Source organism: Myripristis murdjan, chromosome 7 (genome assembly GCF_902150065.1).
Source record: "Myripristis murdjan chromosome 7, fMyrMur1.1, whole genome shotgun sequence".
NCBI lineage: Eukaryota > Metazoa > Chordata > Actinopteri > Holocentriformes > Holocentridae > Myripristis > Myripristis murdjan.
In genome coordinates, this window is record NC_043986.1 from 28567395 (window position 1) to 28586130 (window position 18736).

Here is an 18736-nt window from a genome sequence, read left to right on the forward strand (position 1 = left end):
CTGACTTGACTTTGTGTTCTGTTAGACTTTTTCAGTTCACTTGATGCGTGTTTGGGAGCCAGTGGCAGGCCTCGCAGCGCAGTGCTCATTATGTACCTCTGCACGAACACTATAACTCCCAAGTGGGTTTTTCCCTCCGAGTGTGTGGCTGGGCTACAATTTGAAAGTTAGAAAATTTGAGGACTTCATCATGTGATGGTTAAATTTCAGCCAGTTTCAAGAAATTCTGCAGGGAATGATAACTTCTCTCACAGACCTACGTACATTAAAGCCCAATTTTAACTTATTGAAAGTTTTTCTTTACAGAGAGCTGCCTGGCTCAGGCATGATAGTAAGATATAAAATGATTAACAGGCTGATAGGTAGAAGCTGGATACTCACACCTCAGACCTTACTGGCACAAGAGACATGCTGTGATCCTATATAGTAATAACAATAATGAATAATTATTATTATAATAATAATGCATTTTATTTTTATAGCACCTTACAAAAGCAGTTTACAAAGTGCATTCAGTAGACAGTCAGTAAAAACAAATCTTTCAATAATGGACATTAAAAATTGCCTCAAGATAAAAGAACAGATGTAAGATAAGCTAAATAAAGCTCATAATGTAACTATATAGGCCTAAAAGTAATGTCACATCAAAGCAAGTCTACTCGTGTGATTTAAAAGCTAATGCTGATTTTGCCAACCTGAGCTTGGTATTCCAAAGCCAACAGTGGGAGCAAGAGCCTGTTGATCTTTAGCCTTGGACCGACTTTGGGACAGCTGTGAAGGCCAGGTCCAAGGATCTGAGCCTGCGCTCTGGCTCAGTACAACTCTGGGGTGGACCCAACTGTCATTTGAAAATGATCTGTAAAATCTCAAGCTTTTTAATTGATCTAACAAATGCCCAACTTGTGTGGAGATACTTGGATTGGGATGATGATATGGTTCCATTTGTCTCCAAGTAAAATCCTATCAACTGCATTTTGCACAAGCTGAAGAGAAGCGATAAACTTTTGATTGCTGCCAGAACAAAGAGTTGTCTAGAAGGTAGGTGAAACCATGACAGATTGTCAGATGTTACCCCAAATATCTAGCAACTGGGTGAACAAGTGAATAGTGCCTTAACTGGGGGTCCAGTTAATAGCGACCACAGTAGCTCCAGTAGATGCCAGGCCTTTGAGAAGTCACATTACATTCAGACACAAAAGTTAAGCTGCAGCCTCTAGGCCTCCACCAAAAACCTGTCAGCCGAGTCAAGTGGCTCTAGTGCTCATCTGGCCTGTCAGTTCTTTAGCCTGGAACTGGTCTGAGGAGCTTCTCAGTCATCCAGCTGTCCACATAGCATCGACAAACAAGTCCAGTTGCCCTCAATACAACTCCATGTGGATAACTGGTGATCTTTGCTCTCCTCCAATATCCAACTCTTATTTAAGCACATTTCCAACCTTTCTTCCTCTTGTGAGAAAATAGAGCATTTTCCAGCACTGTATTAACTGACTCTGCCTTGCCTCCGCTAACTTAGACCCAGAATTGTCCAATTAAAATAATCTACAATATATTCAACTGGCTTAAATCACATTGGTGACTGGCAGTGCTCCCTTACCAAATACATTTGCCGACCATATGAGCACCATTTGTGTCCTAGAATGTACCTGCATTCCTCCATCTTGAACTTACCCCACACTCTTGTGCACTGCAAATCTGTAAACAGCGCTGGATGGCCGTAGAAATGTTGACCTGGGTAAAACTGGACATATATGCATGTATTTCCTGATGCATAAAAATGAATCCTAAAGATTTAGCCCAAACCAAGCCCTAAAGCCCATAGTAATGCACTGGATGGAGTTTGTGTGTGTAAGGGCAACATTGCAGAAAGTTGCCTGTTTGCTTTCCCAACTCACTTGGGAACAGTCCTGACTCCTGACCTCAAAACCACAGAGATTCCTGAAGATTTTTAAAGAGATTTTTTTTTTTTTTGGTTGTGAGGTGAGTAATTGATCACAGAGTGCCTCTTTTCACCAGAGGATGGTGAACAGCATGGTGAAGCTGGTTCAGTCTACTGGGAAATCAACAAACTTTCTTTGGCATGGCTTCCATTCTCAATCCCATGCTTTACGCTTACCATTTATACTTTGTCTGAAGAAGCAAGAGAACACACAAGGGTTGAAAAAAAATTATTTAAATAAATTCTTTAATCTTCACACACAACTTAAGGTTTTGAATACTCAGTCCGTTTGATTCCTCCACTTCAACGTCCAAAGAAACTGAATTCCAGAGCTTATCAACATGAATCATTAGCGGTGCTTTTCATTTTGTCCATCGTTTAATCAATAACAGATGTACTATTTTGTTGATGTTTGTGTTTGAAGTTGCCACACGTGTTTATTACTTCATTTGTATAGTTGTCCTTTTTTTTTCTTTTCCTTTTACTTTTAAGACACAACACATGTAAACACAGAAACGGAAAACTGAGGACATGACCAGAGGGAGAATATAAAAACAGACAAACAAATAGACAAATATAGCATCTAGCCAAATGGACAAACAGTACATCCATACATACAAACATACATACATACATACATGACTAGATAATGCTAATCGATGAGGCATCATTAGCTGGATTATAATAATTGTGCTAGTAAACATGGTATTTGCAGTAGTAATAACATTAATAATCGGAACAATTACATTATTAAAAAGCAAAACGACGGAACCTCGTTGCAGTTCCTCGGTTAAGTCTTTCAACCTCAGTGGCAAGAATTGATTGCAGTTCGCTCCTTGCTCTGCCACGTGCGGCACTCCTCTATTGCATGCTTAGATATACATTTGAAAATGGTCACCTCAACAGTATGGTGGGGTTAGTGTGGTCTGACTGAGTAACTCTGAGGGGGGGATGGGAGTTTTCTCAAGCAGACAATGACGGGTTACAAGCAAGAGGGAGAAAGATTAGCTAATAAAACAATCCAGAAAACATCCATCCCAGCAAAGTCCTTCCAGGCAATACATTCCCCCTTCATATGCTGACATCATTTGTGCCATTTATGTTTTTGTTTGGTTTTTTTTTTTTTTTCATCATGTGCAGTCATCTCCCTCAAAGTCAGCATTGCCTTTCCTCACCTCTTTAAAGTGTGTTAATACACGAGTCATAAGCACGTCTCAAAGCTGTGCAGTGGGCTGGGGGTGCGGGGACGGACATCTTTCGGGACCAGGTGAACTCCAGTCTCAGCTGCGTTGTTGTTGCAGTTGAGGCTGACCGGGAGGCTCTGCTGGCGGTTGTTGGGGCGGGAGTTGCGGCGGTGGCGGGGCGGGGGGCAAGGTCTCTGGGAGGGGGGCGGGGCCTGGGGAGGCGCCGGGACAACGTGGTTGCGGTTGGACCGCGCAGAGTCATCGTCCACGTCGGTCTCGTCGATCAGGGGGATGTTGTGGACCAGGTCGTTGATGAGAAACTGCGGGGGGGCCATGAATTCATGGATGGAGTTCCTGGATTCAGGCTTCTCGATGCCGTCGTACAGAGAGCTACGAAACACTTTCACCACTCGGATCTGGGTTGTGTTGCGGGGAAGATTAAAGACAGAGTGTGTGACAAGCAGAGAGGAGGTCAGACTGGTGAGAATGACACAAGTGTGTTTTTATCAACCTCTACACTTAAAGAATGAAGTCTGGTAGAGTGCTGGGTTGTACAGCGAGCCAAGCATTATGTGAATCCTCATGGTGGTGAAATATCCTCATTAGTCGATTCATGCAGTACAACAGGTCCTAAAATAACACTTTAGCTCTTTTGGTGTTACTTTCCCATTTGGATTGGAAAGTAGATCCGGCAGGTAGCATCTGCAGGAAACTTCCACACAATAACCTCGTGGCAGGAAGAAACAATTAATAATTGTAATTACATGAGGAAAATAGGTAGTGGAACATGTATTTATTGGTTTTTCTTGATGTCCTAAAAGTGTCATTTTGGGAGCTGTTTTGCTGCACTGTGGAAGTGAATGAGGAGATAGAGATACAGTATTGAGGATCAGCAGCCCAGGGGAGCACAGAGCAGCTAATGAGGAGTTTTCACCAGCATATAGCAACCAGGTAACTATATAACCTGACACTCGACCAAAGTTCAATTTTGCTTTAAAGGTCATCCAATAAAAAAGTGTTGTTGTTTTGGAGTTTTTTTTTTTTTTTCCCATTATTATTTTTATTTATTTATTTATTTTTACAGAAAAGTATTTATGCATTATCACCCATTTCCCCCTTTATTAGGATATGACAATATATTGCTACATAATGTAAGTTTGGTACTACTAATTCTAACCTAATGTATAGTATGAATTTCAAATGAATTTAAGATAAACACTGTCAGGTTTTAAAAAAAAAAAAAAAAAAAAAAAAAAAAAAACATAAAAGATAAACTGTATTCCACAAATAACGGTATGAAAAGCTAAATTCAAAACTGGGGTATCTAAAAATGTGACATCATTGTGTGTGAATGGCTGCTTGCACAGAAAACTACAATATTACGGTACAACATATAATATTACAAACTATCTGTGCTTACAAAATAATAACCTCTATTTAGTAAGCCTGTGGATTCTTCATGAACAAAGATTTTTGAAATGATTATTTTAAAAATGGATTTGTCATGCCTTTGAATAAAATTCATCAGATACAAACGATACAAAATTTCTTCAGTGGAATTCTATTGTTCATCAACTGAGAATTCATGAAGTAGTCAGGATGAAGACTGCAGTAACATAAAACACATGATGGCTGCTGAACACTGACCAGGTTGGAGAGGTTCGACAAGAAGACGACAAGCTAAAGCACACTGAGCATGCAGAGAGAGACCAACAGAGTCAGCACCACATGCACTAGCTCTTCTCAATGTAGGGCAAACAAAGCCAAGGCAGCAGCTGCAATGGCTGGAGCTTCAGTTCCACAAACGTTTTGAGGTTTTTTGTGCATCCCGAGCAGCTCCTCCTTTGAGAAACTTTTGTAGAACTCAAACTCCAATCTGTAATAATAAATGTATGGCAATCCCTACGCCAGCATCTGCTTTGCACAGACCACTTACTCTCCTTTATGGAATTAACAGTTTGCATTAGTGCACATAATCATATCAGAGCTGCATTATAATGTGCATTTTTAAGGGTTCACAATTGTAATTCCATTGTAAGGCAAAGTGGTAGTTTCTTAAAGCACTTGATGAGAACTTGTCCTATTCAAATTAGAATAAGACATCTATATGAACATTTAAGAATATAGAGCAGGTCTTGCTATTAGGGTATTCTCAATGAGGAGATAAACATTTTTGGCAGATAAAACATTCATTATGAGTGAAGATGGGTCTCTATGACTGAAAAGAAATGAATCCAAATGCCATGGCTGAGGACACAGTGGACAAATCCTAAAAGAAAAGCATGCAGTGATTAAAGATAACTGTGTTTTCAGCAGACGGTGTAAAAGCTCTGTGCATCACACACATTCAAAATCATTGTTATGCTTTGCAAGCAAACCCACAGCGATCCATTTTCCATAGCAGGCAAAGCCACAGCATAAGAGGCACTTCAGTATCTTTTTTTCGAGCAGACATATCAACCAAGAATGACCCTCTACCTGAAAACATGAGCGGATGTTTCGGCAGCGAACAAGCAGCATCACCTCATAGACACATCATGATGCAGAGGCTAGGCAACACAGAGTGCACGTTCCACATTGTTCTCTTTGTTTTTCCAAGGAGCCCATTCGTTCCTTCACCCTGATGAATTTCTAAAGAGTGGGTCCAATTTGTCTTGACGCCCCTCATCTCTTCCAACTGCTACAAGCTGTAAACATTCGAGTATAGTGCCCACAACTGTTGCTGTGACTCAAAGATTTGTGACTGTTAAGAAAAGGGGCCATTTCGGAAGGTCCCCCTCATCCACCTACTGTATCTCATCCCAATAAGGAGCGCTAGATGGAAAAACATCCAATGACCGAGTCCAGTTTATGGAGGGAAAGTTAAGGCAATCAAATGCTGTGGTCCAGAGTTGTTCAATGACAACTAGACAAAGGAAGGAGGACGCTGACTGTCAGGACGGGTGTTAAAGACACAACCCTCATGGGACTTTGTGCAATAGTCACAAATTTAATCTACAGATTGTTGAATGTATTGTCTGTTTTTTTTTTTTTTTTTTCATGCATATAGACACAAATTTAATATATGTCCATGAACACATATTTTTGTTTACCAGAAGTGGCTAAAGCCACTTCCAGAAGGGGCTGAATCCAGGTGGAATATCCAGGTGGGGAAAGGTTAGGTTCAGGCATGAAACCCAGAAACTGGACAGGGTCTCAGTCATGTTACGAGAACAAAAACTGGTCTCACCTTGGATTAGAATTCGGGTTGCATGAGGGAAAGTCGTGCCGACTGACCCATCGTCACCCTGCCCTCCTCCTAACACAGACTTTGTGGCTCTTTATACTCCCCCACGATACGTGGTATAGGCACAAATCATATTTCCAGTTGAAATGCATGACTCTTAAAGTCGTGATTATCACAGAAGAGATGAATTTGTGTTTGTGGGCACAAATCTATCGATTGAATATTCATGACTATATCACTAACTGCCGTGAGACCGGGCTGAGAGACAAGCATGTAGGTTAATTGATATTTAATTCGGGGCTGGGCTCAATTCACCTCACCATCATTTTGAGGAATGAATTGAAAAACAGCGACTGGTCTATTGGTTTCATAAAGCGGAGCGGGTAGACCAAAACAATGTTTAGTTGAGACAGCAGGGAGATTACATGAGGTTCAAGTGAGGGTGATAAACCACTGAACTAACACTGGACTCTGCGTTTCCTGGAGGTAGGACTGACCACAAACACTGACACAAACAGTTTCAGTCAACACCAGACATTTCTTCAGGGAACCTCTTTGCCAACATGACATTCAAAGAACCATGCTTGCACTGAGTTGGATGAGGACAAGTGAAATCCAGGGTTATAATATTACACAGCGCATTCACAACACCTCGGTTAGAGGAACTGATGAAGACAGATGGTGTTGAGTTAGACAGTGCATGGTTTGAGTGTAAACCTGCAGACTTCCAGCACAATTCTCTCTGTTTTTCAATTGCAACTGCAATCATATGAGTCTTTTCTGTATTTTCGTTTTCATACCTCTGCAGCTTGCGTCAGCTAGACACACTGATGCACTTTTTTATTCTTCCACCTAAATTCTGCAAGGAATAGCTTAACCTGTGAACACCACTCACTTTTTAAGTGTCTGTGGTTTGAGTATTACTTTCTAAGTAATGTGATCTTTTTTTTTTTTTTTTTTTTTTTTTTTTTCAGACTCAGTTTCAGACTACTTCATGGCCCTGCTGAGAGAATGTGGGAGTTAGTGTGAGCAGTCAGTCTGCACAGAACTTGAACTGGAGCAGAGTGGACTTTCCTATTCAAATCAACACAGCAGGATCGTGGAAGTGGCAGCCAAGTTTATGTGAATCATTGAACAGCATGGCAACTGCACAGAACCCCATAGCAACCAGTGGATATCACCTAGACGAGTCCTACAGCAGAACTGCTGCTGCTTCAACTACTACTAATGCTACTGAAACTACAACTACAACTGCTTCTGCTATCTCTACTGTTTCTATTACCACTACAGTTAAAACTGCTAGAACTCCCCTAAGACTACTAACTAACTAGACTAACTAGGTAACTAGAGGACCTGAAATGATCTTGAATCCTTCGACCACTTCAACAAATTGCTTAATCATCAAATAATCAAATTATGACAAAAAGTAAAGCACTTCTAATAAATTCAACTTTGTACACTTTTAAAGTGAAGTAAGTCCCCAAATTCAAATTCAGAAAATTTAAGATTTTATTTTATTTTATTTATTGCTTGCTGATATACATTGCTATCAGAGGTTTGTTTTTTATAAACTTTACGTTGGCTTTGAAATGGATACTGGTCTGTTGTCATGTGTCCTCTAAACCTTGACAGAAAAAAAAAAAACCTTTAAATGAAACTTTAAATGCTAATATCCTTTACAGTTAACCAACTGCACACCTGTGGCACAGTTACAAAATAACAAAATAGCATACAATCTCTACATCAAACTCTAACACCACACAGCACAGTTAACCCCTTGGCTTCACTACATGACAGTAACATTGTATCAGTGTAGGTATGACTGAAGTTACATTTTACCTACCACATTTGTATTTAAACAATTTACTTGAAAAATCTAAATCTGAAAATGGGCATCAAAAACAAAAGGGGAAATAATGTGAGAAAGCACTCCTGGAATGTGAGGGCGACATCCTAGAGAGCTGTTTTCACACGTTAAGATGCTGGACCTACTTCAGAAAGAACGGCAAAGACAGTTAGTCAGTCATCCATGGGGAAGAGAGGATGGCATTTTGCTACATAATTGTGAAATTAACTTCCTGGCGCATTATCCTGTAAAGAAGAAAATGTTGATTAAGGGGGGGAATAAAGAAGTAGGAATGATTAAAAACCGTTGCAGGCATATACTCGAAGGTTTACAAAATCCCCATATTTAGGTCACTGCCTTATTTTACTAATAACTACAAACTTTAGATTATAGCATGTCAAACTTTTAAAAGAAATCCTGAGGCTATGACTACAAAAAGAAAGAATTAAAATTCCTGTAATGCTTTGGTTTTCAGGTCTCTTATTTTTTGGTAATCACTTGGCGATTTCCAGTCAGTTTCTTTATTTATTAAAATATACCAAACTAAATATTCTACACTAAACATCTATATGTAGGTTTTTCCACTGTTTTTTCACAATGCACATAATGTTGGAAATGCCATATCCTCCTCTGCATATTCTGTAAATTTCCTTTAATCTGTAGTTTTTTTTGTTTGTTTGTTTGTTTGTTTGTTTTTTTTAATTTAATTAGATCTCCCATTGAATGCATGACTAGAATATTCCATTGCACCAATAATATTAACAACTTAGATTCCTGTGCCACAACAGACCTGCACAGCCCTGTTTGCTATACTGTGCATGACAATTACTGAAAATGTATTTCCAGTTTGTGATGCACTGATTAAGTATAAATAAGAGACTTGAAAACAAATGAATATTAGAGGAGATTATTGTCTTGATTACTGTTTTATCATGATTCAGCTGTAGTGGATCGAAAAAGGTGGCCGTGCCTGCTACATCATTTTAAATTTATGAAATCAAATCAAATGGGAAAGCTCACAGTGTAGCTCTGAATACTGTATGCATGCTTTTAAATGGAGTTGAGTGCATCAGACAGCAAAGGTGAGGCAGAAGATTGTGTGGTAGTGAATGAAGAATTGCGGCAATAGAAGCATGATTTAAAAAAAAGCACATTCACTAGTTTATGAGTGAGAAAGGTGCAAGGAGGATCAGAGATGAGGCCAATGTGTCACCAGCTGTTCAGGCACAGTTGTCTTATCCCACTAGTCATTTAAACTCCTGCACGTTTACATTTGGGTGTTTGATGACGACATCTAGCAGGCAAGGGTTAATGTCTACTTCTATGGTGCAACTCCCTCATGCTCTTTCTTAACATGGTGGTAAGGCTCTTTTGTTGTGTGTCGCTAATGGAGGTAGAAACTCACTCCCAAGCGCACCAGTCGCATTGGCAGTAGACAGAACAACGTGAGTGGGAGTAGAAATATTTGTTACGTCATGGAGTTGGCTGAGAACAGACGAGCGGCGGCGCACAGCACCCTGAAACGAACCACTTCTCTTGAAGGTACTCACTACCTCCATCTGTTGGACAGAGAGAGAAGAACATCACAGGGACCTGACAAACATTGGTTTTACACAAGACAAAGTCAGCTGTGAGCACTGCAGACCAGGGGCTCATGACACCAGAGATTTTTGCTACAGACGCTTTAACTAAATCAGTTGAAACAGATATCATTCAGAGGTAGATGTGGGAAATGGACATGGTAAAATTATTTCTGAAAAGATTCTTGGATGAACATCCAAATGTTTGGCAAATTTATGTAAACTCTACGTTTCCAGTTCCATCTAGGATTTTGGCAACAACATCACTATGTAACAGGAAAACTGTCTGAGATTACCTCTTCTTGAGACAGATTTTGGAAAAGGAACCTGGACAGTTCTCAAAAGATCTTGAGATGAGTTGTGCATAGGTAGAAACACAAATTGAGGTAGTTATTTGCCCTGAACTTGATATGAAAAAGCTCCCAGTTCTACACTAGATACCAATCTGATGTTTACCACTTTCTTGTGGCAGTAAAATACATATTTCATACTTTAGAATCTCATTTATCGAGGACCACTGGTCACACCTCTTTGGACAGTCTCCTATAGATATTCAATGTCAGCTGATACCTGAGTTAAGTCAGTTGAATGTCTGTATGACTTAAATTATATTTCAACAGCACTTCTGTAAATATTCAATGAACAACAGAGTTTCAAAAGATATTAAGTTAAATTTTAACAAAATGTCAGCAAGATCTCTATAGTCCAACAGTAGGCATTCCAACCTGATATGATTGTTAATTACAGATCAGCCCATTGTTCTTGAAAAATAGTCAGTTATGATTCCATTGTTATTCGGTTACATAAGAGTTCATGTATTTGTCAGTCACAAAAACTTGTAACTGTGTGTAACTGTAAGATTTCAAGATTGTTGCAGCGCCTGCAACCAAAGAGAGAGAACCAGCGGTCATTTGACACAACAAACAACAGACCTTTACTGCTACTACTTTACAACTTTTTGGCTGTCCTCTGCTCAGGACCAGAGGCAGCGACACCAAGAACAGGTGGAACACAGCTGACACAGAGAGCTTGGTTTTCCCTTTAATTTGCCACCTGTTTGTACACTGAAATGACTTCTAGTTGTTATACAAATTACACATCAATTGCCAATCTGCAGAACTTATTCAAGGCTCTGTACACTCTACTGAGATGCCGACACACCTATTGACATTGTGTTGAATGTTTATTGATTTTTAAGAGACATTAAATTGACAGTATTTTGGAATTGAAAGGAAGTCAAAAGACATATTAATATATAATTGGACAGCTGAATGCCTATAAGTTGAGCTGTAGAAATTTCACTGACATGTTGTTGACATGTAACTTAAACATATTTTGACAATTGGTTGGAACCCAAGCCCAAATCGGTGTGAAGTCTGACCTCTAGTGGTGGAAAGTAAGGTGCCTGGTCGTTGGTGGCAGGTGATGTCACCAACCACAGAGAACAACAGCTGGTGACATCACTTGCCACCAAAGACTTGGTGACTTTTCACCACTAGAGGTCAGGCTTCACACAGATTGGGGCTTGGGCTTTAGTTACACTTTAAGGCTTATGAATACTGGACTTGCTGCTGATATATAACTTCTGTATCAATTGACATTGTCAGATCAGTAACCACATTATGACTTTATTAGCTCAGAGGCTTGGATTTAGTTACATGGTGCACATCTAATACACTATGATATTTTGTTTGATTTTTATACTACACAACATCAGAACACTTTTAAATCATTTGTGTATGTCAACTTGTTTTTGAAATTATTTTATGGCATTTCTCCTTCAGCGTCCTAAGAGACAAAATCAGGTCATAAAACAGATTTAAAGCCACAGCATCACAAGCATCTGGTGAAACAGTCCTGCTTCGGCTACATTAAGGCAAGGACCTGGAGCTCTATAAGATGCACTAAAAAACCCTAAGGCACTTTTAAAAATGGAACAAGTGTGCAATGGAAATTTCTATATTACGTTTTTATAAAGAAGGCTAATACAAGATTGAAAAACAGCAGCTGAAAACATGAAACTTTGTACATTCATACATTACTAATGACCATATTTGAGGGATCTATGTGAAGGCACAAAACTTGAAGCTACAGAGTGAAACAATGGCCTAACTGAGTCTAATTACTACAATAAAATGTGTGTGAAGTAGCGTTATGTACAGTACATCAGCTGTATGTTTTATTGAAAGTTACAGTGGGACAGTAGGTATTTGTACCCTTCATACTTCAAAGATCTGTAGAAGGTAGGAATATGTTTCTTAGAGGATTTTCTAATATTGACCAAAACGTGAAAATATGTGGAAGTGGAATGAACACAAATGTGGAATGAGACACACTGAATACACAGTTAAGAATTAATCATCACCATCACATGTTATACTAGATACATTTCATAATGAAGACTAGGGTATAGATGCATCCAAGTACTCCTTCTTTCATCATATCATTCTGACCTGAACGTCATTGTTCTGTGCTGTATTGCCTCTGAAATGATGCCTGAGTGTAAAGGGTTACACTGTACCTGAGTCTGAATGCGATTGAGCCCTCTGAACCACAGGATCTGTCCTCGGCGGAGTTCTCTCTCAGCATAGTCAATCTCCTCCTCATCCTCTGCTAAATCCTCATCCATTATCTCGTCCTCGGCCGGCCCGTGCCCTGCCTCCTTTAGGCACTTTAGGTGGCTCGTGGGTATGGACGTGATGACCTGTCACCGCCAAAGAAAGGAGGTGCTGATGTGTGAAATTATTTTCTCACAAAATAGGCTAAGCAGGACTCGGTTTAAACCCAGTGACAGCCTTAAGTCCACACATCACACTGTTCTTCTGCACGGCAGTGTGACCTGTTTAATATTCAGGGTTCCCTTTGTGCTCCTGATGTAAAATCATACGACTTTCCATCATCAAGTCAGAATGCTTTTATGATCCTTACAATGCTCTTCCTTATTAATGTTGCTTTTCTGAAGTGGCAAACAATTGGGTTTCTGCTCCAGTTGGGCGTAAAATCATTGACAAGGAATGTGCAAAACAAGCTGGAATATGCATTCTGGTGCATTTCTTAAAAGTTAGTTTATTTAGGAATTCTCCAATATTCATGTACCTTTCCAGTATTCATAAAATTCCATGACTTACCTTACTTACTGACTTTTCTCTTTAAAGTCGTGATAATCTATTATTTCTGTAATCAGCAAGAACCCTGAATATTTATCCCTCAGGAACACAGCCTGTCTAGCAATTTCCACTGAGTAAAGGAATGAATGTGCATACTATATATTGGATTTTTGCACACACATTAAGGTGGAGCCAAACACAGTTTTACAGGGAAAAGCACAGATGTAAAATGAGAAGGTGGCACCTGTCCCCACAGCAGCTCCCCCAGTCCAATGAAGAGACACCACAGCCACTGATCGATGCTGAGAGGAGCACAGCTGAACGGCTTCCCCCCAAACTGCACAATCACAATCTGAGGACAACAGAACACAATCAATACGTAACTGTAACTGTAAAAAACCTGGCTACTTTTGTTGAACGTAGGCATTTAGTATGATAATATACATGATATTATGAATATGATAATATTATATACCGCATATGAGCATGTGTCATACTAAACAGCACTTATATGTTGGTGGCTCTATATGGCAGCGGTGTGGTAACTGTGGTAACTGTTTGAAATGTAAAAACCTCAGTACCCCAAAATACTGTGAAGTGACTTCAGTAAACTGCCACAGCTGGTCTGTGATCCTTTATATGAAAGGATACAAGTGGGACAAGAGAAGTACAAGAGCATAGTCTAGTTTTCTCTTTTCCATGCTGCTGCTCAGGAGACACTGTTGGATATTACTTCATACGAGCACCAGCATTTAACCTGACATTATCTGAATTAGTGGTGATGGGATACTCTTCTGTGTTGCAACTCTACTTTATGATTTAGGCTGATAAGACAGCTGGATTTTTACATGTGTGCCATAAAAATTTGATCTCTTAAGATACGCTGGTGGTTCTAAACTCTGGGGGTTATGAGGTAATTTTAGGGGGTCACAAGATTATTTATAGGTTGAGTAAAAACAGATTTCTACTATGTAATTTTATTGTCATGTTTTGCTGTTGTGAAATATCAAAGAGTTTTCAATGTTAGCTGATACCTGACAAGAGCAGCCTGACAAGAGAAAAGCATTACGTGGTTGAACTGTATATATGCACGCCTGTGACTGAGGCTAAACATAGGCATCACCTCATTTTAAGAGATCACAAGCCCCACAAGGACCACTGAATCTGGTGAATCTGGCAAAACCCTTAAACAGCAAGTCCACTGCAGTCCACTGCACTGCACAACACCAGTTTATCTAACAAAAGTGTGTCAAGGCAGCTACAGGTAGCACATACTAAAGGTAAAAAGTCACTATTATTCAGGCTCACCTGCACTGCAAAAGTGCCAAGGACAATACTGCAGAAGATGGGGTTGGAGAAGATGCTGTCAAAGACGTTCCTCTCCCCGTGGATCTTGCGGGCATTGATCTCATTGAACAACTGCATGAGCACAAATGTGTTGAAGATGATGGTGTAGTGCTCAGAGGGAGGAGCATGTAATGGCGCATCATGTCCGTTGTCAATGTTGAAGAGTATGTCTCCTAAAATGGGAGATGATGTAAAACCACAATAACCATTTAGGTCTTAAAAGACAATTCACACACAGAGATGAAATTAAAAATTGAACTGGACCACCACTGCAGCTTGGCTGAAACAACCAGCACAAGATTGCACAGAATTAAGAATGGGGTAGAGACGCCTGCTTGCCATCTGTCAGTCCTATCACTAAACAGCCTTTCTGCAAATTGGTTCCCTCCCTGCCAAAAACAAGAGCGCGGTCCAGTGCAGTCCAGTCCCAGAAGTCCAGGAGAAAATACTCCCTGCTCCTGCTAATGTAGCAGCTTCATCCTCCACCACCTCCAAAGACTGGGGTATTATTGGAGCTTTTCAAGTAGGACTGTAGTAATAGTGTTTTTGAGTGCGTGCTTGGCTTTGTTCTGCCATCAATAACCCCCTCAATTAGCTAACTACTACAAATACCATACAAATAACCAATAATAGCTCAAGATTGGAAACCATAATATAGTTTTGGTAAATACCTCTGCCGAATAAGCTGTAAATTCTGTCATCCATAACTGAATGCATCCTTATACATCCATGAATACAAGTGAAAATGCACACCAAACAATAAGCTATGTGAAATGGGTGTCACTCGCAAGCTGACAAACTCAGTTGGGGATATTTAGTATTCCTGGCCAGTCCCACTCTGGGCTGTCCAGCAAAAATGGCTCAAAATGCTGAATTTAGAGAACAGAATGGTTGGGGAGATCCAAGCGTACATGGGTTACTGCTGGTCACAGCTGTCAGAACTGGTCCTCATACATCTCACACTACAAGACTGGTTCAGATGTGCCGATAAAATCAAATACATTTGAAAAGGTCGGAAAGTCTGGCATGATTAAAAGACAAAGTCAGATTGTTCCTCTGACTTCCTCACATTCAATAAGTAGCAGGACTGATTGGAACCAACAAGGCTCTAACATTGGGGTCGCGGTCACCAGTCTCACAAACTTGTCTGGAATGGTTAAATCTTTTCTTGAATATTGTGCACCCACTCTAACCAGTGGACTTTCACATTTTCTTACCTTCACTCATAAATAAAGCCCCAAGATACCTGAACTCCTTGACTTGACGTGCCCTCTACACCCTCACCTAGATGGGGAAAGACCATTTTTCCTCAACAGAGGAGCATGGTTTCAGACTTGGAGGTGCTGATCTCGGATACTCAACGGAAAACTGCTCCAGTACACCATCGCCAATATGGTCTGATAAACCTGAAGGATTGTATCATCTGCAAACAGCAGAGATGCTGCCGCTGTGCTCCATTCAAGTTCTGTGAATATTTCCTAAGATCTTTTACCATAGTGGTTTATTTGTACCTCCTCCTGCTCTGAGGATGAGGATCTGGCATCTGTTCCCAGTGAAGGAGCCACAAACCATGCAGCATCAGTTTTATAATTGAAGAATTATGATGAAGATTTTCTGCAAACTAAACGCTTTAAATACCTCTACCTGTTGGTGTTTCAGAATGCTTAGCTGTTATTTTACTGCTCATACTCCACTGTCTCCTCCTACTTATGCCCCTCTTGTGTCTTACCAACAAATAGAAGAGTGAAGATGATAACCAGCTGGTAGACAGCATGGCCCAAGATATTCTTCATCATGGTGCGGGAAATGAGAGGGTTGTTGCGGCCGTAGGGTTTCCTCAAGAGCAGGGATTCAGTAGGAGGCTCAGTGGCCAACGCTAATGAAGCAAAAGTGTCCATGATCAAGTTCACCCACAGCATCTGCACTGCCTTCAGAGGAGAGTCCTGGAGAAAACAAAGTAGTCTGACATAAATGAAGATAATCTGCCCTGGAGTACTTGCCTATCAAATGAGACGGTGACTGCTGTTTACTTGAAGTGTAAGGCCATGCACTTTCTGTCATTGCACTGTGCAACTTTTGAGAACGGTGTCGGTGTGAAAACAGGCTTTCCCATCTTTGGATACAGTCATGTCGATGTTTTAAAACTGACTTGTAGGATTCATATGTACTGCTGAGTAAGAACATCTAGCTGCCAGCCTGAGGCAAATGTTCCCAAATCTATTGGAGATGAACAGGTACGCCTCCTCAGGCTCCTCTGTGGTCCTCACCACGCAGCATAAGAATTATGCAAAGCCATGGTTTGGACTGATTTCTAGGAAAACTGCTCATACACATGATAGTTACCTTGGTGATACATGCCCCAGTGAAAGCCACAACAACAGCCACCACATTGACCGTGAGTTGGAACTGAAGGAACTTTGAAATGCTGTCGTAGACATTTCTTCCCCACATGACAGCTTTGACGATGCTGGAGAAGTTATCATCAGTCAAGATGATGTCAGACGCTTCTTTGGCTACGTCTGTACCAGCAATGCCCTAAGCAGAGACACAGAAAAGGTTCGCTCACAAAAGTTCTAATGTCTCACACAATTTTTCTGTGATTATTAATGTTTACAGTCGACATCCTCCTCAACACCTTGGCTTCTTGCGCTCAAGACAATTGGAGGTGTGTAAATGAAACAAAACATACTGTTTTGAGGGGAAGCATTCCTATAAAGTTTTATGTTTTGCCACTGGAGTAAATACTGTTCATTACACCAAATAATATGCATCAACCATACCCAGAGCCCATTGGAAACATGAAAGGCCTTTAAAACATTAAAAAAAAAAATTACCATGGCAAAACCAACATCAGCCTTCTTCAGGGCAGGACCGTCATTTGTCCCATCTCCAGTTACAGCCACAACTTGCCGCTGTTCAAATATTGTGCTATCAATGATACCTAAAAGGAAGAGAGAAGAATTACTACAGTATTTATGACAGATTTTTAAAATTTTGTATTCATAGGCATAGTTGGGAGAAACAAGAAAGACACAGCAGAGTGTGAGGAGATGATATACAGCAAGGATTCAGGCCAGAGGTGTCATGAATGTGCACAGTAAATTTGAAGTTTTGAATGAAGAGTGTTTGAGTTATCATGTTCAAAGCCAGGACAGGTGGTGGTATGGATGTATGGATAACTGCCGTATAACATATTGGCAGTAGAACATAATGAAATGATGAAAATAAATGAAAAATAAGTACAATATGTAAATATTACAAAATATATGAAATGTAATGTTTGAAATATGAAAATAAATGCCAATTTATAAGATAAGCAATATAGGATAAAGACAAATATGAGAATATTGAATTAATGTATGAAATAGGTATGAAAAGTATGAGAGGTAAATGAGTGGCATGAAATAGTATGAAAATAAAATTAGATTTGACTGCAGCAATATTGTAAAGTTATTTGGTTTCTTACGACAGCATTGGCGTATATCTCTGACAAGTCCAGGAGCTTTTGCCAAAATAGCTTTTACTAAAGTAGTTTTCATCAATTTTTTTTTAACACCTAGGAGTTTTTGCCAAATTACTTTATGTCAAAGGTGAGAGTAGAGAAATTTTGCCAAAAAACTTGAGTGTTCACAAGCAATACAAGCACTCTCTTCAGGCAATATTATTACCATTACAACAAAAATCGATAGGTCTTGTTCCTGCTCTATCATCTGGCACATCAGTCAAATACAAAGTGTCTCACTCAGACAAGGGAAAATCTTCACAAGTATCATATCAACCTTCTGCAGAAATCCGAAGAACAAAGGTGTAACCCTGCTGACTCCTCTGGCTCTCCCTGCTGCAAACAATGAGAGTATACCCGCCTTGGATGCACAAGAAATGTCTATGGTTGATGACCTTGATGAAACAGATCTTGCAACTACTGGTGTGGTGCAGCCACAAAACCTAAGTCATTTACCTGGAGAACAGCCCCAGGAACTTGCTCATTTGTGTGCAGAATACCTTGTCTAATTCAGCGGAAAACCCAGAGAAAACACCTCATTGAGCATGACATCCATTTTAAAGATCATACTCCAATTCATCAGTGACCTTACAGTGTCCAAAAAAGACTTGTTGAACCACTTACTAAAGAAGTGCAGACCGTGCTTAACCTTGGAGTGATAGAGCCACATAACAGTGAGTGGTGTAATCCAATTGTACTTGTCCCCAAGAAAGATACCGCTCTTAGGATACGTTTGATGCATACCCCATGCCAGGAGTGGATGATTAACTGTAGAGACAAGGCAAGGCTGTTCTCATCACCACTCTTGACCTGTGCAGGCGTTACTGCCAGGTGCCTTTGACGTTGAATTAAGGGACTACACTGCCTTCCATAACCCCACAGGCATCTATGGGTATGCACACATGCAACTGAGACTCCTAACTTCTAACACTTAATGGATCAGGTACTCAAAGCAACATGTTTCTCATTTGCGCCAAGTCCTTCATCAGATCCATGCTACTGGTATAA

The 18736-nt window shown here is 40.1% G+C and overlaps 1 protein-coding gene across 6 annotated transcripts in view; it reads right to left on the bottom strand.

Moving 5' to 3' along the window:
• Window positions 1-2157: 2157 nt before the first annotated feature.
• LOC115361920 (plasma membrane calcium-transporting ATPase 3-like) overlaps window positions 2158-18736 on the bottom strand; it is a 44011-nt gene continuing 27432 nt past the window's right edge. For 3 of the 6 annotated variants that reach the window (XM_030055631.1, XM_030055632.1, XM_030055630.1), the window contains 7 exons: window positions 17061-17167; window positions 16570-16761; window positions 15956-16169; window positions 14188-14399; window positions 13124-13231; window positions 12294-12476; window positions 2158-3536 (listed from right to left, as the gene is read on the bottom strand). In XM_030055631.1, coding sequence (XP_029911491.1) covers window positions 3138-3536; window positions 12294-12476; window positions 13124-13231; window positions 14188-14399; window positions 15956-16169; window positions 16570-16761; window positions 17061-17167 — 1415 coding nt within the window. In that variant the 3' untranslated portion in view covers window positions 2158-3137. Of the gene's footprint in view, window positions 3537-9597; window positions 9752-12293; window positions 12477-13123; window positions 13232-14187; window positions 14400-15955; window positions 16170-16569; window positions 16762-17060; window positions 17168-18736 lie in introns of all 6 variants that reach the window. The other 3 variants (XM_030055634.1, XM_030055633.1, XM_030055636.1) reach the window with 2 other exon arrangements.